Here is a 24,368-nt window from a genome sequence, read left to right as displayed (position 1 = left end):
GATATGGAGACTTTTTGGAGAGATGGGTGAGTGGGTGAGGGTCTGGCAGATGGAGGACAATGTTGATAAATGTCACCCACTTTGAAAGAAAAAAATAGATCAGATTATTACTTCAGTGAAAGATTGCAGCATGCTGTTGTACAGAGAGACTTGGGAGTGTTTGTGCATGAGTCATAAAAAGTAGTTTTGAAGGTGCACTAGATAATCAAGAAAGCAAATAGAATGTTGTCCTTTGAGGGTTTGTATTTGAGAGCAGCGAAGTTGTGCTGCAACTATACGGCATACTGGTAAAACTGGACTTCCTTACTTTTATTTATTTAAATTTGACATCCAGCATGGTAAACCACCCTTCTGACCCAGGAGCCTGTGAAGGGCAATTGGCAGGAAAAGTAAATAATGTTGTTATTAAAGATGAGGGAAAACAGGGATTAAAAATTGGGAAATCTCTGAAATTCATATATTTTAATGCCAGGAGTATTGTAAAAAAGGTGGATGAGCTGAAGGTGTGGATTGATACTTGGAAGTATGATGTGGTAGCGATTAGTGAGACATGGTTGCAGGAGGGATGTGATTGGCAACGGAATATCCCTGGGTTTCGTTGTTTTAGGTGTGATAGAGTCGGAGGGGCAAGAGGAGGTGGGGTTGCATTGCTTGTCAGGGAAAATATTACAGCGGTGCCTAGGAAGGATAGATTAGAGGGCACATCCACGGAGGCTATTTGGGTGGAACTGAGGAGTAGGAAAGGAGAGGTTACACTTGTAGGGGTGTATTATAGACCACCCGGAGGGGACCGAGACCTAGAGGAGCAAATCTGTAGGGAGATAGTAGATATTTGTGATAAGCATAGGGTTGTAATTATGGGAGATTTTAATTTTCCACATATAGATTGGGAAACACATTCTGTGAAAGGACTGGATGGGTTAGAGTTTGTGAAATGTGTGCAAGATAGTTTTTTACAACAAAATGTAGAGGTGCCAATCAGAGAAGGAGCAGTGTTAGATCTACTGTTGGCAAATAGGATGGGTCAAGTGACGGAGGTTAGTGTTGGCGAGCACTTCGGGTCCAGTGATCATAATGCCATCAGCTTCAATGTCATTATGGAAAGAGAGAAGTCAGGGCCAAGGGTTGAGATTTTTGATTGGGGAAAAGCTAGATTTGAGGAGATGCGAAAGGACTTGCAGGGTGTGCATTGGGACAATTTGTTTTATGGGCAGGATGTAGTAGAGAGATGGAAGTCTTTTAAAGATCAGATTTTGAGAGTGCAAAAGCTTTATGTTCCTGTTAGGTTAAAAGGAGGGGCAAAAGGTTTGAGAGAGCCGTGGTTTTCAAGGAATATTGGAAACTTGGTTCGAAGAAAAAGGGAGGCGTACATTAGATATAAGAAGCATGGAGTTAAGGAGATGTTTGAAAGATGCATTGAATGTAAGAGGAGTCTTAAAAGAGGAATTAGGAAAGCTAAAAGAAGGTACGAGGAAACTATGGCAAGCAGGGTGAAAACTAATCCAAAAGAGTTCTACAAATATGTTAATGGTAAGAGGAAAGCTAGAGACAAAATTGGTCCCTTAGAAAATCAGAGCGGAAAACTGTGTGTGGAGCCTAGAGAAAAGGGGGAGATATTGAACAGTTTCTTTTCTTCGGTATTCACTAAGGAGAAGGATATTGGGAGATGAGATAAAAAAAGCAAATTGGGTAAATATGGGGAATATAGAGATTACAAAAGGTGTAGTTTTAAGGCTTTTGAAGAATATAAAGGTGGATAAGTCTCCGGGACCAGACGGGATCTTCCCCAGGACATTGAGAGAAGTGAAGGAGGAAATAGCAGAGGCTCTGGCAGTAATTTTCCAAATGTCATTAGATATGGGGATAGTGCCGGAGGATTGGTGCATTGCACATGTGGTTCCGTTATTTAAAAAGGGTTCAAGGAGGAAGCCTGGCAACTATCGGCCTGTAAGTTTGACGTCTGTGGTAGGTAAATTAATGGAGAAAATTCTTAGAGATAGTACTTATAAACATCTGGATAGACAGGGTCTGATCAGGAGCACTCAACATGGATTTGTGGGAGGAAGGTCATGTTTGACCAATCTGATTGAATTTTTTGAAGAGGTGACTAGGAATGTGGATGAGGGTAGCGCAGTGGATGTTGTCTATATGGACTTCAGTAAGGCCTTCGATAAGGTACCACATGGAAGGTTAGTTAGGAAGGTGCAGTCTTTAGGTATAAATTTTAAGATAGTCAAATGGATTGAACATTGGCTGAAAGGGAGAGGCCAGAGAGTGGTAGTGGATAATTGTCTGTCAGGTTGGAGGCCGGTGACCAGTGGTGTGCCTCAAGGATCTGTATTGGGCCCATTGTTGTTCGTTATATACATTAATGATCTAGATGATGGGGTGGTAAATTGGATTAGTAAATATGCAGACGATACTAAGATGGGTGGAATAGTGGATAATGAAGAAGGTTTTCAAGGATTGCAGAGGGATTTGGTCTGCTTAGAAAAGTGGGCTGAAAAATGGCAGATGGAATTTAATGCTGATAAGTGTGAGGTGCTTCATTTTGGTAAGAAGAATCAGAATAGGACATACGTGGTAAATGGGAGAGCATTGATGAATACAGAAGAGCAGAAAGATTTAGGAGTAACGGTACATCGTTCCCTGAAGGTAGAAACTCACGTGAGTAGGGTGGTGAAGAAGGCTTTTAGTATGCTGGCCTTTATCAATCATTGCATGGAATATAGGAGTTGGGAGGTGATGTTGAGATTGTATAAGACGTTGGTGCGGCCTAATTTGGAGTTCTGTGTGCAGTTCTGGTCGCCTAATTATAGGAAGGATATAAACAGAGTGGAGAGAGTGCAGAGAAGGTTTACCAGAATGTTACCTGGGTTTAAGCATCTAGAGTATAGGGAGAGATTGGACAGATTAGGTCTTTATTCTTTGGAGCGTAGAAGGTTGAGAGGGGATTTGATAGAAGTATTTAAGATTATGAAAGGGATAGACAGAGTGGATGTGGTTAGACTATTTCCGTTAAGAGGAGGAAAGATTAAAACAAGAGGACATGAGTTAAGAATTAAGGGGCAGAGGTTTAGAGGTAACATGAGGGGGAACTTCTTTACTCAGAGAGTGGTAGCCTTGTGGAATGATCTTCCGGGAGAAATAGTGGCGGCGGAGTCAATTGTATTATTTAAGAAAAGGTTGGACAGGTATATGGATGAGAAGAAGATGGAGGGTTATGGGCATTGTGCAGGGAGGTGGGACTAGAAAGGGGTGTTTGGTTCGGTGCGGACTAGAAGGGCCTAATGGCCTGTTTCCGTGCTGTAATTGTTATGTTATGTTATGTTATCTAAATATACCCAATTAACCCTCAACCCCCCCCTCCCCCCACTCCATACATTTTGAAGGGTGGGAGGAAACCGATTTGCCTGGAGAATGTACAAACTCCATTCTAATCTATCAAACACCTTTACAACATCTAATGATAAAACCATTGCTAAATCAGATTTCTTCTGAGAAATATGAATTAAACTAATTAATTATCTGCAGAATACCATTTTTTAACAAATCAAGATTTATCTAAATGAATTAAATTTGGTAAATGTTTAGTCAACCTATTTGCCAAAACTTTAGCTACAATTTCGTAATCAACATTTAATAACGAAATTGGTCTATAAGATTCAGTCTTTAACAAATCTCTACCTTTCTTAGGTATTACTGTTCTAATTGCATTAGAAAAAGACTCCAGTAAAGGATGAACTTCCATTGCTTGTTTCAATACCTCCATTAATGAAGGTATTAACAAATCTTTAAGTTACTTATAAAATTTAAATGGAAAACCATCTTCACCTGGAGACTTACCATTTTGCATAGCATTAAGAACATTAATAACTTCTTTAGCTGTAAATGGGGAATCTACATCTTCATGATCTTGGCAATTTAAAGAAAGAAGATGAACTTCAGATAAAAAAACTATTAATCTTTACTTCATTCTTGGATTGAGATGTATATAAATTAGAATAAAATTCTCTAAAGGAATCATTTATATCTTCAGGTTTATAAGTAATTTTTGAATTTCTATTAATAACATTAATAGTTCTTGAACTCTGTTCTGTCTTCAATTGCCAAGCCAATACCTTATGAGTGCTCTCCCCCAATTCATAATATTTCTGTCTATATCTCTGAATTAATTACTCTGGTTCTATAAGTCTGTACCAAATTATAATACATTTTCTTATTTATTAAATCTATATTTTTCCTTTCAGACAGGCCTCTTTGCAAATCTTTATTTATTTTTCCAATTTATCTACCTCTTTAAGATCTTTCTTTGGCTTGGCTTCGCGGACGAAGATTTATGGAGGGGGTAAAAAGTCCACGTCAGCTGCAGGCTCGTTTGTGGCTGACAAGTCCGATGCGGTACAGGCAGACACGATTGCAGCGATTGCAGGGGAAAATTGGTTGGTTGGGGTTGGGTGTTGGGTTTTTCCTCCTTTGCCTTTTGTCAGTGAGGTGGGCTCTGCGGTCTTCTTCAAAGGAGGTTGCTGCCCGCCAAACTGTGAGGCGCCAAGATGCACGGTTTGAGGCGTTATCAGCCCACTGGCGGTGGTCAATGTGGCAGGCACCAAGAGATTTCTTTAGGCAGTCCTTGTACCTTTTCTTTGGTGCACCTCTGTCACGGTGGCCAGTGGAGAGCTCGCCATATAACACGATCTTGGGAAGGCGATGGTCCTCCATTTTGGAGACGTGACCCATCCAGCGCAGCTGGATCTTCAGCAGCATGGACTCGATGCTGTCGACCTCTGCCATCTCGAGTACTTCGACGTTAGGGATGTAAGCGCTCCAATGGATGTTGAGGATGGAGCGGAGACAACGCTGGTGGAAGCGTTCTAGGAGCCGTAGGTGGTGCCGGTAGAGGACCCATGATTCGGAGCCGAACAGGAGTGTGGGTATGACAACGGCTCTGTATACGCTTATCTTTGTGAGGTTTTTCAGTTGGTTGTTTTTCCAGACTCTTTTGTGTAGTCTTCCAAAGGCGTTATTTGCCTTGGCGAGTCTGTTGTCTATCTCATTGTCGATCCTTGCATCTGATGAAATGGTGCAGCCGAGATAGGTAAACTGGTTGACCGTTTTGAGTTTTGTGTGCCCGATGGAGATGTGGGGGGGCTGGTAATCATGGTGGGGAGCTGGCTGATGGAGGACCTCAGTTTTCTTCAGGCTGACTTCCAGGCCAAAGATTTTGGCAGTTTCCGCAAAGCAGGACGTCAAGTGCTGAAGAGCTGGCTCTGAATGGGCAACTAAAGCGGCATCGTCTGCAAAGAGTAGTTCACGGACAAGTTTCTCTTGTGTCTTGGTGTGAGCTTGCAGGCGCCTCAGGTTGAAGAGACTGCCATCCGTGCGGTACCGGATGTAAACAGCGTCTTCATTGTTGGGATTATCTTTAAGATAATCTTTCTTAATTTGAGTAGAAAAACGTATTATTTGACTTCCTAAATAAGCTTTTAAAGCATCCCACAAAATAAATTTATTATCAACTGAATCAGTATTACTATCTAAATATTCTTGAATTTGATTTCTTATATAGTTACAAATATCAACATTTCTTAACAACGAAGAATTAAACTTCCGTCTATAAGATGAATTAATATTTTCAGAACCTAAACATGACATCAATAAAGTTGAATGATCTGATAAAATCCTAGCCTTATATTCTGCATGCATAACTTGTCCTTGTAACTGAGCTGAAATTCAAAAGAAATCTATTTTAGAATAAGAGTTAAACCTCAAAGAATAAAATGAATAATCCTTTTCCTTCGAATTTAATTTTCTCCAAATAGCAACTAAATTCAAATCTTTCATCAAAGTTAAAATTTAAAATATTAAAAGTTAAACTTCCATTGGATCCAATGTTATTTTTGTGGGGAAATATTTAAAATGTTTACTTTAAAATTAAGGTTAACTATGTATCAAATTGCATTTTTACGATCAGCTTTAGCTGTTTCAAGGAAATGTGTAGCTATTACAGGTACACAATCCTTTATCCGGACATCTAAAATCCAGAAAGCTTCAAAATCTGGCAAGTGTGGAGAGAGACGGCAGTGCAAGTCGGGCAGGCGTGTGGGGGAGACTGGCAGTGCGAGTCGGGCGGGCATGCGGGAGAGACCGGCAGTGCGAGTCAGGCAGGCATGGGGAAGGGACCGGCAGCGCGAATTGAGCGGGTGAGTCGGAGGGAGATGGCAGCACAACTGAAAGGGGGTGTGGGTGGATACGGCAGCACAATTCAGGTGGGTTTAAATCTGGCTTTCCGAAATCAGGAAAAATCCAAAATTTGGCACTGTCCCCCAAAGGTTCTGGATAAAGGATTTTGTACCAGTACTTGGAAGTCTGATATGGATTTTTGGGGATGCAAAGATGGCATATTGAAATGAGATCTTATATTCCTCTTGAAAAAATAATTTGTAGTTTACAAGTGATAAATACCACTTTTTTTTAAAATATGAACCCCTTGTCTACATGTTGGTTTGAAAATTTAATATCTCAATAGCTCATCCTAGTGATGGATCTCTGTTTATGGCGGTTGATTTGAATTTATATATCTATTTTATAATCTTTTCTTTCTTATGGGTACTTGAGAGGGAGGGATTAGGTTTATATATATATATATATATCTATATATATATATATAGATATATATATATACATATATATATACATATTGTCATACCCACACTCCTGTTCGGCTCCGAATCATGGGTCCTCTACCAGCATCACCTACGGCTCCTAAAACGCTTCCACCAGCATTGTCTCCGCTCCATCCTCAACATTAATTGGAGCGACTTCATCCCTAACGTTGAAGTACTCGGCATGGCAGAGACCGAGAGCATCGAATCCACGCTGCTGAAGATCCAGCTGCGCTGGGTAGGTCACGTCTCCAGAATGGAGGACCATCGCCTTCCCAAGATCGTGTTATATGGCGAGCTCTCCACTGGCCACCATGACAGAAGTGCACCAAAGAAGAGATACAAGGACTGCCTAAAGAAATCTCTTGGTGCCTGCCACATTGACCACCGCCAGTGGACTGATATCGCCCCAAACCATGCATCTTGGCGCCTCACAGTTCGGCGGGCAGCAATCTTCTTTGAAGAAGACCACAGAGCCCACCTCACTGACAAAAGACAAAGGAGGAAAAACCCAACACCCAACCCCAACCAACCAATTTTCCCTTGCAACCGCTGCAACCGTGTCTGCCTGTCCCGCATCGGACTTGTCAGCCACAAACGAGCCTGCAGCTGACGTGGACATTACCCCTCCATAAATCTTCGTCTGCGAAGCCAAGCCAAAGAAAGAAGTCAGTGAATTGAGGGTTATGGGTGGGGGGGGGGGGGGGGGGGAAGGCAGATGGGTGGAGCTGACTCCACGGCCAGATTGGCCATGATCTTACTGAACAGCGGAACAGGCTTGATGGGCCAAATAGCCTACTCCTATTTATTATGTTCTACCTCCTATTCGTTATTCAGTACAGTAAAACCTAGCTCAGTGATGTGACCATTTGCAGTTACAACATTTATTTCTAAAGGCATTAAGTTGATTATTTCTTTCATTTTGTTTTTCTGTTAAAACAGATGCACAGAAGATGGCTGTCCACATAAAAAATTCTTTCACACACGTTATTTGATGAGAATGCGTCTTACACCAGATTGTTCAAAAATGCTGATATCAACGTCATCTGGTTATCTTCTGATTCTTCATGACCTTGATTTAACCCAATCTCTGGAAGTATCTGCTTGTCGTAGTTTGAGAGGAAAACGTTCTGCTTCAAGTACAGGTTCGTTCAGTGAGCATAAAATGTGATACTTGCATAAATATTACGGTATATTCATAGAACCTGATTTTATGAATCAGTAAAATAGCTTTCAAATGTTCTAGATAGACCCATAGAACACTACAGCACTGAAACAGGTCCTTTGGCCCATCTAGTCTGCTTTGTCTCATTGATCTGCTCCTCATGGTCCTCAATACCCTTTCTATCAACGTACCTGTCAAAAATGTTTTTAAATGTAAAAATTGAGCCTACATTCATCACTTCAGCTGGCAGCTTGACCCAGACTTTCACCACTCTGTGTGAACAGGTTCCCTCTCAACTTTCCCCTTCACTCTTAACGCATGTCCCTTGGCTTGTATCTCATTGAACCTCTGGTAAAAGCTTGCTTGTATTTACTATATACACCTCATAATTTCATACACCTCTATCAAATCTCCCCTCATTCTTTCATGCTCTTGGGAATAAAGTCTTAACCTGTTTAACTTTTCCCTGTAACTCAGTTCCTCAAGTCCCAGCAACCTCCTAGTAAATCTCATCTGCACTCTTTCCATCTTATTGATATCTTTCCTGCAGTATTTATTATTGAATAGTGCGCTATGGAAAATGTATTAATTTACAAATCATTTTCACTAAAATTTTCTGTTCTCTGAAGATGTTCAGAGGATGGAAAGGTTGCTGCTGTGGTAAAATTGTTCAGAATTGAAAGGAAGAAACCCTGATGTAGTTTGTGGGAAATTTGATGGGAAAAAGTAGAGAGTCTGAAAGCAGCGTGAGAGCGTACAGTCAGTCAATCTCGGGCAGTCAGTATGGAATTGTGAAAGAAAGGTAGTGACTGACTCCTGAGTCAGGAGAAGTGGCCCCTGTTCATACCAACCATCATGTTTGTCACATTTATCTGCATTAATTTTATATTTGATTCTGCCATGCTCATTTAAGTACTCGTCAAGATGCCTTTTAAATATTGTCAGAGATCCTTCCTCCAATATCTCCTCTGGCAGTTAATTCCATCTATTAACAACTCCAGTTTATCCCTCAGGTCCCCTGTAAACTTCCTCTGTCTCACACACTAATGCTCTCTAATTTTAGCCAAGGAAACAAACACTGGCTATCTCTCTTAGTGATGTCCCCTGTAATTTTGTGCATCTCTATTATGTCACTTCTTAGTCTCATTTTGGTCCAGCGAAAAAAAAATCCAGACTGTTCAGTCTCTCCTTGAACTCAAGCCTTTCAATGCAGACAACATCATTCTGAATAATTTCAGTTTCCTCTCTAACTTAATCAAGTCTTTACTACAGTCTGGTGACCTGAATTTCACACTACAGGAACTCCCCAACTTGCATCCATAATTGGGACTGAAAGATCCGTCGTATCTCAAACTAGATGATAACAACTTTAAGCTTCCTAAATTTGTCGATCAATCTTGGCGAATATTTCCACATTCTGGTCCATGTTTACCTTGTTGGTGTCCTGGGGTCCATAGGCTGGGCGTAGCCATCTTGATTCCTGTGGGCAGGCGCAAGTTTTCAGTTGGCGCATATTGGAGTTTGGTTGGTGTATGCACGAGTTAAGCGTCCTAACGAAATTGAATTGGTGCCCTTAACTCTCGCTCGTGCCAACCAAACTCTATTACGCGAACCTACCGCGCATGCACTAACTGAAAAAACTCATGTATGCGCACAGGAATTAAGATGGCTGTACCCAGCCTACAGACCCCAGGACACCGACTGGCAAGGTAAGTATGCACATTTTGGCTCTTGCATGGCCTGTATCACCCTGTTATAGTTTGTCAAATACAACATAATCTGTGTAAGTTGTATATTTTTTCTTTATTTGAAAAATATTTTCAGTCATGTGTGGATGAACATAAGTCGCTTAGGTAGCAAGTTGAGGAAAACCTGTACTCCTAGTTCAGTTTAGCCAATGTTTTAGAAAACTAACATGATGTCCCAACTCTTGTATTCAGTGATTTGGCTAATGAAGGTAAGCATGTCGTATACCAGTTGTTTTTCAAACTGCCCCCCTAAATTCACATTCCACCTTAAGCAATCCCAAGGTGATATGGGATGGGAAGGGAACGTTGAGAACCTCTGCTCTAGACTCAATTGTTACTGAAATATTTTGCTTGAGAAAAATTGTCATTGGCCCATTTCCTTTGGAATTATGAAACCGTGCACATGAGTCAACTAGGTACGATTAAAACAGTGGTTTTCAAACTTTTTCTTTCCAATCACATATCACTTTAAGTAATCCCTTACTAATTACAGAACACTTATGACATGGGGATTGCTTGGGTAAGGACACAATCGTCCACAGATGTTTTAATAAAGGATCAGTAAGTTTGTCATTGGCAATAAGGTTGGAGGTGTTGTCGATAGTGGGCAAAGTTATTGTAGGTCACAGCCGGATATAGACACGATCCAGAGTTCATCACAGAAGTGGCAGATAGAGTGCAATCTTTAAAAGTGTGAAGTGATGCACTTTTAGAAGACCGAACTTAAAAGCATAATAGTTGGTTGATGGCAGGATTCTTATCATGTGGGCTAACCACTGTAGCCATCAACAACAGTTGGCCAGAATGTTTCTCAAAAACCCACAGGGTGGGCGAGATCGATGGGCCTCCGCACCCCATTGCTGGTGGTAGTAGCATAGTTGTCCCGGGGTGTTAACTTGCCTTTCCACTGGCCTTGATCTCGCCGGGGGTTGTTCGTGGGGCTTGTTGATGTGATTTATGACACCACTGGTGTCCTTCTTCACTCTCCAGAGCATGTCTGCCTGAGCTGTTACCCTTCGAGGATCGCTGACATCCTTGTCCGTGACCAAGAATCGGAGATCCTCAGGCAAATGCTCTGGAAAGATTTGCTCAAAGAGCAAGCAAGGCTTGTGGCAAGCATCTCGCTCATTAAGGCAGATGGGGTCCTATCCCCCAATCTGTCCATGTGCAGCAATTGGGCAGTGTGCTCGCGATGGGAAAGCCCAAAAATGTGTGTTAGTAGCTCTTTGACGTCCATGTATTTGCCTTGCTCCAGAGGCTGCCGTAGGAAATCTTTGACCCTTGTTGCTGTGTTCTGATCGAGGGCACTCACAATGTAAAAGTAGCGGCTGTCGGCAGTGACACCAAAACGTTGGAAGCCTAAGAGAGACCACGTGGATGGTCATCTTTTGGTCCAACTGCCGGTTGGACCTGTCGGGGTCACCAATGTAGTGTACATGCTACGCAAATGTGGAGAAGAACGACACGCACACTAAAGTCTTGGAAAATGAGGCTGGTTTATTGTTCTGGCCATCGCACTTTTCTGGGCCCCACGACATCGGAGTGCTGTCCTAAGATTGGTTGCCATTCCCGCCAAAGTTCCCCATCTTCCCGCCGTGTGGAGGTCACCTGGGATGACAGCCAGTGTCACTCCCAGGTACGTGCGGTCATTGTGTTCATCAGCCATTTTGCGGGCTGGTGCATGTTTTTGCACGTGGGCTGCTGCACGATCCCATGAGTGTTTGACATTTTCACACTGAGTAAAAGATTCTAATGGCCTCCCCTATCTTTGTCTCTCACAATTATATGAGCTTCCATCTGAATCCCTTCCCCACCCCATCCTCTGATGCACCAATAAAAAAAATCAACCCAAGTTTTTCCAACCTCTTTTCGCTCAACAACCTGAGAACCCTCTTCTGCACTCTCTCAAAGGCCTCCACATCCTTCCTCCATTGTGATGATCCTGATTGCACACAAGAGTCAAAATGTGGCTGAGCCAAAGTTTTGCATTTCATGACCCAACTGATGAAGGCAAGCATGCCGTACACCTTCCTTACCATCCAATCTGTTTGTGTTGCCTCATTCTGGGAACAGTGAAACTATCGTACAATCCCTTGGTCATCAGCTTTTCTTTTTTTTTCACATTTCAAGTTTGTTGTCATTTATAGTGAGGCAAGTGAAAGGGTTTGTTTGTTGCTTTATCCAGAGAATCTTGTAGAATAAAACACAGACTATCAAGTAGAGTTACAGAGAGAGAAATCAGTTCAGATGAGGAAGGGCAATATTTTACTCGCTTGTGTGAGGTTTGATAGTCGTGGGAAAGAAACAAATTCTGCTGGTACTTGATTTCACACCTTTGAATCTTTTTCCTGACAGGTGGGTGGATGTGTGGTCAGGGTGGGATGAATTCTTTAGTACATTGGCTGCTTTTCCAAGGCATCGGGAGGTATAGGTGGAGGATTGTGTGATGGTGTGAGCATCAATGCTCTAAGTGCTCTGCAATTTACCATATAAATTATTTGGTGTATTTGACATTCCAAAGTGCAACACGTATTAAACTAGATTAAATACCATATGCTATTTTTCCATTTAAATTTCCAACTGAACTGTATCCTTTGACAAACTTCTGCACTATCCAAACTTCACCAATCTTCATTTGATCATTGTCAATCTCTTGGTCAAATGGGTTTTTCTTGCATTTTATTCCCAACATTTTAAATCTTTGCCTCTTGGTGCTTGAATTCCACTGATGGGAACACTTTCCTTGTTTACTGTATCGAACCTGTCATAATCTTGCACACCTTGATCCTTGCTCCAAATCTAATCCCAATTCCCCCAATTTTATCCTGTAACTAAAATCTCTATATCTTTAACTCTTTTTGACACTGTGAGTCCAACTGAGTTCCTCCAGCATTTTTTTTTAAACTACAATCACAACATCTACAGACTTTCATGTTTCAATTAAATCCCATGTCCCTTTAATCTATCCATAATTGTGGAACAAAACCCATTGAGCCTGAAATAAAATAATTTCCCAACCTTCAAACATTTTGTCAGATTTCTAGCATTTGTAAGGTTTTTTTTTAAATTTTCAATTGCAAGAATGTGTTTCAGACTTGGAAGTATTGAGGAGCAAAGGTCTGGAATAAAAGAAAATGAGGGAGATTTAATTAAAGTGCATGAAATTGTGAGGTACATTGAAAGGGTAAACAGCATTGATGTGATTTTTCTCAACAAAAACATCAGAAATGAGTGGGTATAGATTTAAACCAATGATTGGAGGTTTGAAGCAAGTGGGGAAAAAAAAATAATTTCGCTTAATGAACAGTGAGGGTCTGGAAATCACTCTCTGATGTGATGGTGGAAGCAATAAATCTTCAAAACTAAACAAAACTAGATGAACCTTGAGTTGTAACCTGCAGAATAGGAAGTCAGGTTAACCTGAAGCCCGTGCCTGACAAAAATGGTTCATATGCTTGATGGGACTTGCCAATGGTACTGCATTGTTTTTTATTCATAACACCAGGATTATGTCTATCATGTTTCTCATGTTACATATTTCTCAGATCAACAATCATCGTTTATTAATTTATGAAGTATATCTAAGAAATAAAAGAGGAGACAAATTGGGGACCTGCTATTAAAATGCCTATCTTTTTTCTCTAGATTTGACTTTGTCTTCTTGCAACTTGCCAGGTTTACACTCCCAAAGTCATCAGTCAGGTACAACCTGGAGCTCTGAGAAAAATCCATCACAGTCTTCTGCACTTGCTGATAGAAAAGGTAATAGAATAAATAAGAAGTGAGAAAATATTTGCTATTGTAGGTCCTGTACTGTAAAATATTGATGCTTTTCCAATTATCATTGCAGTTTCACTGCATTGCCTTTCATTGAAAATGTTCCAAGTATCTCTTCTTTGAGTGCATGTTCACATGCCTGAGAGTTGAGATCTGAACCTTAGAGTGGCAGAATGGTGCAGTCAGGTAATGATCTTGATTAACATCTGTCCAGGTGACAGCTTGGTGTCCTTATTGATATTTTCATGTATTTGTCATAGAATAGATAGAATTACTTTAATAGATATAAAGTAATTAATGGAAATATGAGAATATATAAATTTGTAGATGACACTAAACTGGGTGGCAGTGTGAGTTGGATGACTTGGACAGTTAAGTAGAATGGGCAAATCGTTTTGTTCAGCACCTTTGCTCTGTATGCTGCAATACCAGGGTCTCCCAGTGGCCAACCATTTCAATCCTGCAACCAACTCCCATGCTTACATGTCTGTCCTTGGCCTCATGGACTGCTAAACCGAGGGAACCCACAAATTGGTGGAACAACACCTTGTATTCCATTTGGGGACTCTCCAAGCAGATGGTGTCTGTCTCTCCTCCCTCTCTCTCCAGGAGTTGTGATTTCATATTGTCATTCTTGAAGACATTGGTTATGATGGAGCACTTGGAATTGTGCTAGTATGCTGAAAAGGATACAGAAACAATTGACAAAGATGTTACAGGGACTGAAGGGTGTGAGTAGTCAGGAGATGCTAAATAAGCTAGGATTTTTTTTCTTGTCATAGTCTTTTTTTCCCTGGGTAGGGGAGTCGAAAACTGGAGGGCATAAATTTAATGTAAGAGCGGAAAGATTTAAAAGGGGCCTTATATTCATGGAGGTAGTTAAATGTGAAATAAGCTGTCACAGGAAGTGGTAGAGGTGAGTACAATTAAAATATAAAAAAATATTTAGCCATGTACATGGATAGGAAAGGGTTAGAGGGATATGATCTAAATGCAGGCAAATGGCACTAGTTCAGGTAGGCACCTTCGTTGGCATGGACAAGGTGTGTCGAATAGCTTGTTTCTGTGCTGGGAAACTCACCCTATCTACATGGACTGGTTTATCAATATTTAAATCTTATTTAAATTGTGGACATTGCTTAAGGACCCTCGGTATTTAACCTCAAATTGTATGTGGAACTGAACATTTTGTGATCACTACTCCCACAGGGGATTCTTAACCACATCTTTTTTATTAATCTTACCTCATTGCACATTCAACAATTGGGTAGGTGGGAAGAGATTCTGGTTTCTGAGATTCCATGTAATTGTTTATTGCAGGGAGAATTGATTATAAAGTTAATGAGGTTACACAGATTCCAGGTGTGATCTCTTCAGAGTCAGAAATGTACAGCATAGAAACAGGCCAATCACCTCAACATGTCCACACGAAGCAGAAGCCACTAATCCCATCAAGCACTAGGAATGTAGCAGTCTATGCCTCATCTGGACATTTAAATGCTCTCAGCAACTCAACCCAGGTACTTGCCACTCTCTAAGTGAAAAAAGGTCCTCTTATATCCCCTCTGAATCTCTTTTCTTTACCATTAACCCATGCCCACTTCTTTATTTACTTCTGGAGTTTGGAGAGGTTTCCTGCAGTCTACCCTATCTATTTCATTTTTATTATCACATGCACTGAGTTTCTTTTGTAAGCAAGATTCAGGATTACTATTGTCATGTAATACTGTAGAACATGTAATATTCCTCAAAATTGCCCTGCCTGTCACAAGACAAAGTCATCATTAGTGTTGCCCGGAGCCCTTACTGTGTCTCCTCCAACACTCCTATAGCCTCTGCACCCCCACAGACTTCAGTTCAATCCATCAGCAACCTAAGCTCCAGATCCAAACCTCCAGCACAAACAGGAAGTCTTCAGCAGTTGAGGACCCTTTGGGAGCCCTTCTTCCCCTCAGCACCCTCTCGAATCCTGGCTCTAATACATGGTTCCCATGAGCAAGTCTCCAGCAGCCCAAAGCCTGTTTGGGTTTTTCAGCCACTGGGTCCCTTGCTGGTTCACTGCTGTGGTTACCATCCTGCAGTTCAGCTAGTCATTCAATACATTGTACAGCAAGAAAAGCAGTGCAGAATTTTAGAGAGAGATCAGTAAATGCTCAGCAAAGGCAATGAAATTTTGTGTGTATGATGTTCATTCAGTCTGATAATGACAGAACAGAAACTGTCATTGAATCTGGTGGTATGCAATATCACACGTGAATTTTCTTCTGGAAGTTTGGGGGGGGGCGGGGTAGGTGAGGAGAGTGTGGCCAGGGTGGGATGTCTTTTAATGTGTTGGCTACTTTCCCAAGGCAGTAGGAGGTGTGAATCGAGCAATGGGGTTGGGGTGGGATCTGCATTGGTTTGAGATGTACTACCTTCTCTGATCTCTACCCTTTCTCATTGTTCATCAACATTCCTTACTGCCCAACTATTTACTTTGCATGTCCTTCCCCTATTTGATTTCCCATAAAGTATCAGCTTGTTAAAAACTAAATTCCATCTATCAATGGTCTGCAACCTTCCTAACTATTCACATTACCACTGGTTTTTGTCATCAGGAAGGTTAATATTTATATCTCCTCCATTCATGACCAAGCTATTGGTATATATCACAAACAGCAAAGACCCAGCACTGAGCCCTATGGTACATCACATACTCCTAAACAGAAAACACCAATCCACAGCTATTCTCTGCCTCCTATCACCAAAACAATGTTGGAATCCAATTAGCCAGCTGTCTTGGATTCCAAGTACCACTTTTTTTTCTTTTGCATTAACTGTGAATGTGAATTTTTGATCCTTTATTCATGATCTCTTTCTGCACTGCAAATATTTTATGTCTGCTATTGTAGTTGGTGTATCTTATGTACTGGTTTGGCTGCAGCAAGAAAGAATTTTGGTGCATATCTACATTGTTATTGTGTATATTACAATAAACACATTACCTTGTGCACCACCCTACCATATGGACCTTCTCAGGTGACTTTTTAAAGTCCACGTAGACCACATTTACCACTCTGCTTTCATCAATCATTTTGGTGATTCAGGAAAAGGATTGAAAGTTTAGTGGCATAGTTCCAAGATAACAATCTCTCAGTATTATTTGATGAAGGGGATGATTGTTGATTTTAGGAGAAGGGGCAGAGTCCTCACCCTGTCCAAATTAATAATGCTGAAGTTGAAAGAGTAGATATCTTCAGGTTTTTTTTAAATATTTTATTTTTGATTTTCCAAAACTCTTACAAATCCAAACAACACGATTTCTTTCAGCAATAGTACATAACATATAGAGTTTATTCACCCCGCCCCTCCCTCTCACACCCTATTAAAACAAAGACAAGATTACCGAATTTTCACTTATAAATTGGGTAAAAATATTTTTGTATAATGCACACACGCATATAACACATGGGTGTAATATTCTAAATTCTGACTGGCAAAAGCAATTTGCATTTAAATGGGACATTTGACAAAGCACATGCCAGTGTCTGCCACAGTTGATCTCCCACAATTAGCACCCAATCAATTTCCCCCAGAGGTGTCAATCTCCAATTATATAAATGATATCCTGCTGCAACAAATTACAAGCTTTGGAGAGGAATCAGTTGATAGATTGAATGCAGGCTTCATATAACCATTTACGGAGCGGAAACAGACCATGTTGGCCTTTCAGATTTGAGCAGGATTTTAATTCTAATGTTGTCTGAAATCAGAGGAATTTTATATATTAATCTCCTCCCTCATGGATGGGTGCAGTGCTCTAGCCAGAATGTCCTGTTTATAGGAATACCATGAGATTCACTACAAAGAGATATTCCCAAAATCAAAATTTTCCATGCCCACTATAAATTGTGCCCATTCTTTCATTGCCACTATTATATTCTCATACTCACTATAATCTTCCCACACTTGCTATAAATTGCCAGCGTGTCTTTCCCACGGCCGCTATTAATTGTGCACATTCTTTCAATGCTGCTGTTATAGTTCCATGCTCGCTACAAATTGCCGGTTTGACTTTCACGCGCCTGCTATTAATTGTCAGTGTTCTTTTAACATGTAAAAATATTCTCATATAACACACATACGCATGTAATGTGCAGGGCTGGGGGGGGGGGGGGGGGGTACCTGGTTTGTAAAATGCGCATATAAAGTAATACAGTATATAAATTAAACAAATACAATTAACCGAATAGCAATAAAGTCATAAACCCTTAAGGAAACTTGAGAAAAACCCAAAGAGACCTAAAATAAAGAAAAGGAAAAAAAATACAAGAGCACATCATCTGTGCCACGACTTATTGATCTCACTCATTGATCTCAATTATTTCACTACTGGCTCAAATGGTTGTATTTTCTTTATTCAGAAGGGGTATAATTATATCTGCATACCAATGTGTTGCAAATAGGGTTGCCACACCCTAAAAAGTGTCCTATTTCTTCCTTTAATTGAATATGATTTTCTCCAGCGGAATACAACTCTGAATTTCCATATTCCATCGTGTAATATTTAGTTGGGAGTCGGACTTCCACGTGACTGCTGTATGCTTCCTGGCTACTGACGAGGCGACCTTCACAAACTGAATTTGGTATTTGGATGTCTAAAACTAATGTCCATAATGTTTCCCAGAAGGTACAATTCCAGATCCTGTGGAAAATCCACCTTTGTAATTTTTTTCAGAATGCCCCCTATGTCCTCCCAGATCAATTTTAAGTTTATTGGTCTTCCCAGAAGGATCTCATCTTTGTATACAGCGATACCTAAAGAACATTTCCAAAAATTCTGATTTAGATTTATGAAGTTTTTGTGGTGTGAGGTATAGTTGATGCTGGAAATAGTACTGCACCAGTCTGTACCTGTACACATGTCTAACCAGCACCGCTTGTGGTTTGTTGTGCCCAAGTCTGTCTCCCACCTTTCCCTCAATTTGTGTAAGCCTGGCTTCGGGCCCTCACTTTGGTATAGGAGATACATCATAGAGATGAACTTGCGTGCATTCCCCTTTGAATTAGAATCTCCATGTCACTACACATGGTCCTAAATTATCCCTTAAGAATGATCTTAGCTGAAGATAGCAGAAGAAAGTTCTATTAAACAAATCATATAGCTGTTCAGATGATATAAGCTGCTCTTTCTCATAACAATCCTCAATACACCTGATCAAGGTTTCCAGGATCTTATTACCTAAAATCACGGGTATTAATTTGTTCTGGGTCAAGGGCACTTTAGGAGATATCCTCACTTTTATTCCGATACATTGATTTATTTTTTGCCGTGTTTTAATATGAGGTTATCTGTTTTCTTTGATATCAATTTAGTATCCCATTTATAGATAAACTCTCCTGCTATCTTTTTTCCTACTACATTACCACCTCCCTCAAAGAATGAGGTGATGAACCTTGACTGGGCTGCCCAATAATATATTTTTTTAAATCCGGCAATTTTAGACCTTCCGATTTATAATCCCAAGTCGACTTTTCAATAGAAATTCTAGCCATTTCACCATTCCACAAGAACTTTCTGACACATCCATTGAGCATCTTAAAGAAGTCCTGGGGCAATGGAATGGACAAGGACTGAAATAGATATTGTAGTCTTGGTATCACCTTCATTTTAATGTAATTAACTCTGCCCACTAAAGTTATGGGCAGGGTTCTCCATCTACCAAAGTCCTCCTCAATCTTCTGGAACAAAGGGAGATAATTGAATTTATATAAATGACGTAAATTCTTATCTACTTTTATCCCCAAATATTTAATGCCCTCTTGCAGCATTAAGTTGGTATTGTCTATAATCCCCCTTTGCATGATTTCACTCTTATCCAGATTTATCTTATATCCAGAGATCTTGCCATAATCCTCTAGTGTGGACCTCAGCCTGGCCAATTACCCATTTCTCCCCAGGTCAGTCAAATTGATTTTATGCTCCTCCTGACCCACTTTGAACCCCTTTATGTCTGGATCCTGTCAGATGGCTTCTGCCAGTGGTTCAATAGCTAGAATAAATAATGCTGGGGACAGAGGGCATGGCATCCCTGCCTACTGGAGCTACCCAGCAGGAACACTGGAGATATTTCCCCATTTTAATAATTTTAGTTTGGAGTTTATGATAGTGTCCTTAACCAATTGTCCCAATCCAAATCTTTCCAGTACTTTGAATAAGTCCCAATCCAGTCTGTCAAAAGGCCTTCTCTGTGTCCAGAGCTACAGCCATGCCTGAATCTACCTCTGACTGTGCCAGATGCGCAATATTCAGTAATCTACATATATTTTCTGCCGATTGTCTCTTTTGTCCAAATCCATCTTGATCTCGATTTATTAACTTCAGTAAATATTGTGCCGATCTATTGGCCAATGCTTTTGGAATAATTTTATAATCTGCATTCAATAATGAAATAGACCTATTCCACCACCTTCATATTAAGGGGCATTAAAAGATCCTCAAACTCTATAAAATTCAGCAGGGAACCCATCTTTCTCCAGTGACGTTAATCTGCAATAAGCCCAGGGCTTTCTCAGTCTCCTCTCTAGAGGAGGGGGCACTCAGCTCCTCTCGTTCATCTTGATCAAACTTGGTAGTTCCAATGTAAGCAAGGAATTATCTATTTTAGTGGTGTCTTCCACTGAAACTTTTTAAATGTTTAATTTAATCATCTTTGGTTTAGATGAAATCTTGTCTCCCTCCCTTCCCCCCCCCTCCCCCAATTTGAATCTCATTGATTGTTCTTGAGACCTCTTCCACCCTCACCTGCCAAGACTTTTATGGTCCCTTCCCCCCCCACCCCCCCCCCCAACTCATAATACTGTTGATTAGATCTCAGGATCATTTTATTTAATCTTGCATGTTGGCATTGAGTTGTATTTGAGCTTTTTGTTCATTAAATTCCTATATTTATCCTCAGAGCCTGATTTTTTTTTTGTAATTATTTATTGCACTATGAACCATTTCAACCAATATATTTACCAATATGTAAAAGTAGAAGACACATCTTTCAGTGTCATCTTCTTCTCTTCTCTGTATCTGTATATCTTCATCCTTCTTTGATGAGCTGCTTCTGATTCCTTGCTGGGCCTCCAGCTGCTGTGTCTCCTGCTGTTGGGCCTCCCGCTGCAGGCCGACCCACTGCTGGGCCTCCCGCTGCAGGCCGACCCACTGCTGGGCCTCCCGCTGCAGGCCAACCCACTGCTGGGCCCCTGCTGCAGGCCGACCCACTGCTGGGCCTCCTGCCGCAGGTCAACCCCTGCCGGTCGCCCCGTTGCCGCTCATCCTCTTCCCGCCCTTCATTCTCTTTCTCACCACTCTTCTTCTTTCTTGTTTGCTTTCCCCTAGCTGAACGCCCGATACTGGGCGCCTCTCAGCTGGCCACTCCTCAGCTGAGTCCCCCTCCCACCGGCGTTAACCTTTTCTTTTACTTGTGCACTGCGCAACTTTTCTTGGCTCTGAGAGCAATTTTTGAAGTCCGCCGGTCAGGAGGATACCGCTCCTTTGGGAACTCAACAACTTCGGAGATCAGCCGCTCCCCTCCACGGTGGCTCTCTGCTCTGACGTGCAGGTAAGGCCTTCTTCTTTCTTCTCCAGTGATTTTCCTTCTTCCCTTTTCTCTGTTATTTTTACTTTCTCTCTTTTGGGTGCCATCTTCTGTCTCTTCTCTGTAACTTTATCTTTCTCTTCCTGTATTTTATGTTTATTGAGCTCTGTTTTTTCAAACTTTTTTTTTCTCTGGAGAGGTCAGGTTCCACTTGACCAGCCACTACTCCATCATGTGACTCCCCTCCAGAGCCTGATCTTTGATAGTCTTTTTCCAAATCATTTATTTCTTTCATATACCTTTTTAATACCTTTGGTATATCCAATTATCTGGCCCCTTAAATAAGCCTTCAGTGTATCCCATAGTAGGAAACTATTGGCAGAAGAGGCTCAGTTTGTCTTACTTCAAGTTCCTGAAAATAAATATGATCTGACCTGAGCTCAAATGTTGACATGACAGTCAAGCAAGTGCACCAACATCTCTACTATCATTGAAAACTCAGGATGTTCAGTATGTCACCCCTGTACACAACACCTTCTAAAGGTGCACCATCAAAAGGGTGCTGTTCTGGAAGATTAGAAGAAGTTACAGAAGGTAGTGAATACAATTCAGAACATAACACGAGCTTCCCTCCTCTCCAATCACTCCATCTACATCTACTGCGTTGGAGAGGCAGCCAACACATACTGAAGCGCCCATCATACCCCAGACACACTCTCTTTTCCCTCCTCCCATCAGGGAGAAGGCTTGAGTGTGAAAGCACACATTAACAGCCTTGAAGCCGGTTTCTTCCCCACAGCCATCGTCCCTGACCAAACCCTGACAATGTTTTCATGCTGGTATTGATACTAATTAATCTTTTCATTGCAATCCTAGACGTGGTAAGTTGTGCTCTTTCAACAGCAGTATGAATGTTGGAGAAAATTATCAGAGTGTTTGAAGAAGAAACTTTCTTCCTATATGAGGTGTTTTGTGACAAATAAACTTAAAATTGATTTCCTCAAATAACAATTTAATTAGCGAGATGGTTTTGATAAAGTTTCTGTATTGGGAGAATTCTGCATATTGGAAATTTTTTAAATAAAATAATTGTGTTTTACAGTTGGAAGTCCAAGCAATAGTCTTGAAGTTTTAGCACCACAGATTCCTGCAGAAAGAGATCGAGGAAACTGTATTACATCATTACAGCTTCATCCCAAAGGCTGGGCTGCATTAATTCGGTGCACAAGCAACAGTGATGATCAAGAGGTTCGTGGACTAAATGTCAGATGTTTTAATTTGATTAATAGTACATCACAGTCATGTTAGCTGTGTCCAGATTGTGTACAGGTTTCTCTGAGGCCCACCCATAGCAGGTGAGATAGTAGGCTTTGATTCCCAGATTGTGTCATATTATCTGATTCGCCTTCCTGAAGGGTTTGTTCATGCCATATAACCATATAACCACTTAACAGCATAGAACAGGCCAGTTAGACCCTACTAGTCTATGCCATAACAAATCCACACCCTCCTAGTCCCACTGACCAGCATACCGCTCCAGTCCTCTCCTATCCATGTAACTATCCAGTCTTTCCTTAAATGTAACCAATGATCCCGCCTCGACCACGTCTGTCAGAAGCTCATTCCACATCCCCACCACCCTTTGCGTAAAGAAATTTCCCCTCATGTTCCCCTTATAATTTTCCCCCTTCAATCTTAAACCATGCCCTCTAGTTTGAATCTCCCCCACTCAGAAACTGGGAGCTCACAGTCCAGGGGCTGTGATAGCTCACGAGGTGCTTCATCTTTTTCCCTTCAGAAGCATAGAAGGCCTTGAGCTTGTTGGGAAAAGGTATATTGCAGTTAATGATGCTCCACTGCTTTGTGTTATTGGATATGAAGGTGTGCAAGCTCTGCCACACCTATAGAGCATTTGTTTGAGACACTATGTTCAGGAATTGTCTCTGCATTGGTGTCGGCCTTCCAGAGATTGTACCTGGACTTCATGTATTTCTGAATCTTCTGATAAGAATGCTCTTGATTCATCCATGGATTCTGGTTAGGATACATCTGTTAGTCTTAGTAGGGATACACTCAGCCATGGTCTTTCTGATAAAGTTAGTAACCACTGTGGCACATTCATTTAGGCCTATCGCTCTGCTCAAACGTGGTCCAATCTTCTGACTCCAGAGAGTTGCGAAGCCAGTTTTCTGCCTCCCAAGACCATCTCTGTACAGTCTTCACTGCTGGTTCTATGCACTTTTGTTTCTGTCATTTGTGCAGGAAGGAACACAACCAGGTGGTCTGACTTTCCAAATGGAGCAGTAAGCATCTGTGATGGTAGTATCGTTGTGATTGAGAGTATTCGAACCTTTGGCGTTGCAGGAGATGTGCTGGTGGTAGTATGGGAGTACCTTCTTTAAGCTGGCCTGGTTTCAGGTCACTGACATAACTCATGGGCCATTGACTGAAATTTTAGAATCATAGTAGAGGACTGAAATGGGGTCTTTTGGCACACCTCATCCATACTGACTGTGATTGCATCCTCTGGTGATTCAATTTGCCCACATTAAGTCAGTATCTCTCTATACCTTTCCTATTATCTTCAATGCTTGCATCAAAAGATAAAACAACGATATACCCTTGTGAACTCCCACAGGCCCCGGCAAGTCTTTGCTCCCAGTCTCCGAGGCTGTCATGAGCAAAACCTTCAGGAGGTTGAATCCTCAAAGTATCAGGCCCATATGAGACACTGGTTGAAAAAGGCATCTAATATAAAGATCCTGGTCACTTTGGTCACAACCACACTCCTACCTTCAGGTAGAAGGTACAGATGCCTAAATACCAGCACTTCTGGTTTCAGGAATTTTTTTTTTTCCAATGGCTATTTGACTCTTCAACCTTTCCTTGTTCCACTAATCATGGACTGCTCCAACATCACAGACAACTCTTTGCGTTATTGTAATGCCACTGTTTTATTGTGGTAACTATGAATATTTATTAACCTCTTTTTTGTGTATTTGTTATCTTTTTTATTTAATATTTTAATAAATTGTTTTCTTTTCATGAAGTATCTATTTGGCTGTGCCATACAAGAATTTTGGTGCATATGTCCATTGTTCAATGTATATGACAATAAACATTATCATCCAAGTATATAGAACAAGAAATAGGAGCAGGAGAAGGCCGTGTAGCTTATTGATCCTGCCCTGCTTTCTCATAAGATCATGGCTGAACTGGTCATGGACTCGCTCAGTTCCAACAACCTGCCTCTTCCCCTTAACCCTTAATTCCCCTATGATGCTAAAATCTCTGTCTTGAAACCTTTAAGGAGGTTGCCTCTACTCCTTTCTTGGGATGAGAATTCCACAGATCTGTTATTCTCTGGGTAAAACAATTCATTCTTATCTTAATCCTAAATCTACTCCCCTGAATCTTGAGGCTTTGTCCCCAGAAATGTCCAAAATAATTT

At 41.1% G+C, this 24,368-nt stretch overlaps 1 protein-coding gene and 1 long non-coding RNA gene across 3 annotated transcripts in view; one reads left to right on the top strand and one right to left on the bottom strand.

The window, feature by feature from the left end:
• Nucleotides 1-24,368, bottom strand: part of LOC138757945 (uncharacterized) — a 54,772-nt gene that overhangs the window by 21,977 nt on the left and 8,427 nt on the right. The gene's annotated exons all lie outside the window — the stretch shown is intronic.
• Nucleotides 1-24,368, top strand: part of wdr32 (WD repeat domain 32) — a 70,946-nt gene that overhangs the window by 44,326 nt on the left and 2,252 nt on the right. The window contains exons 4-6 of one of the 2 annotated variants that reach the window (XM_069926127.1): nucleotides 7,605-7,807; nucleotides 13,251-13,337; nucleotides 22,020-22,165. In XM_069926127.1, the coding sequence (XP_069782228.1) occupies nucleotides 7,605-7,807; nucleotides 13,251-13,337; nucleotides 22,020-22,165 (436 nt within the window). Of the gene's footprint in view, nucleotides 1-7,604; nucleotides 7,808-13,220; nucleotides 13,338-22,019; nucleotides 22,166-24,368 lie in introns of both variants that reach the window. The other variant, XM_069926126.1, reaches the window with a different exon arrangement.

The sequence above is a fragment of the Narcine bancroftii genome, chromosome 3 (assembly GCF_036971445.1).
Source record: "Narcine bancroftii isolate sNarBan1 chromosome 3, sNarBan1.hap1, whole genome shotgun sequence".
NCBI classification, from domain to species: domain Eukaryota; kingdom Metazoa; phylum Chordata; class Chondrichthyes; order Torpediniformes; family Narcinidae; genus Narcine; species Narcine bancroftii.
Note: the sequence above shows the minus strand (reverse complement) of the source record. Positions and strands in the feature narration are given on the sequence as shown.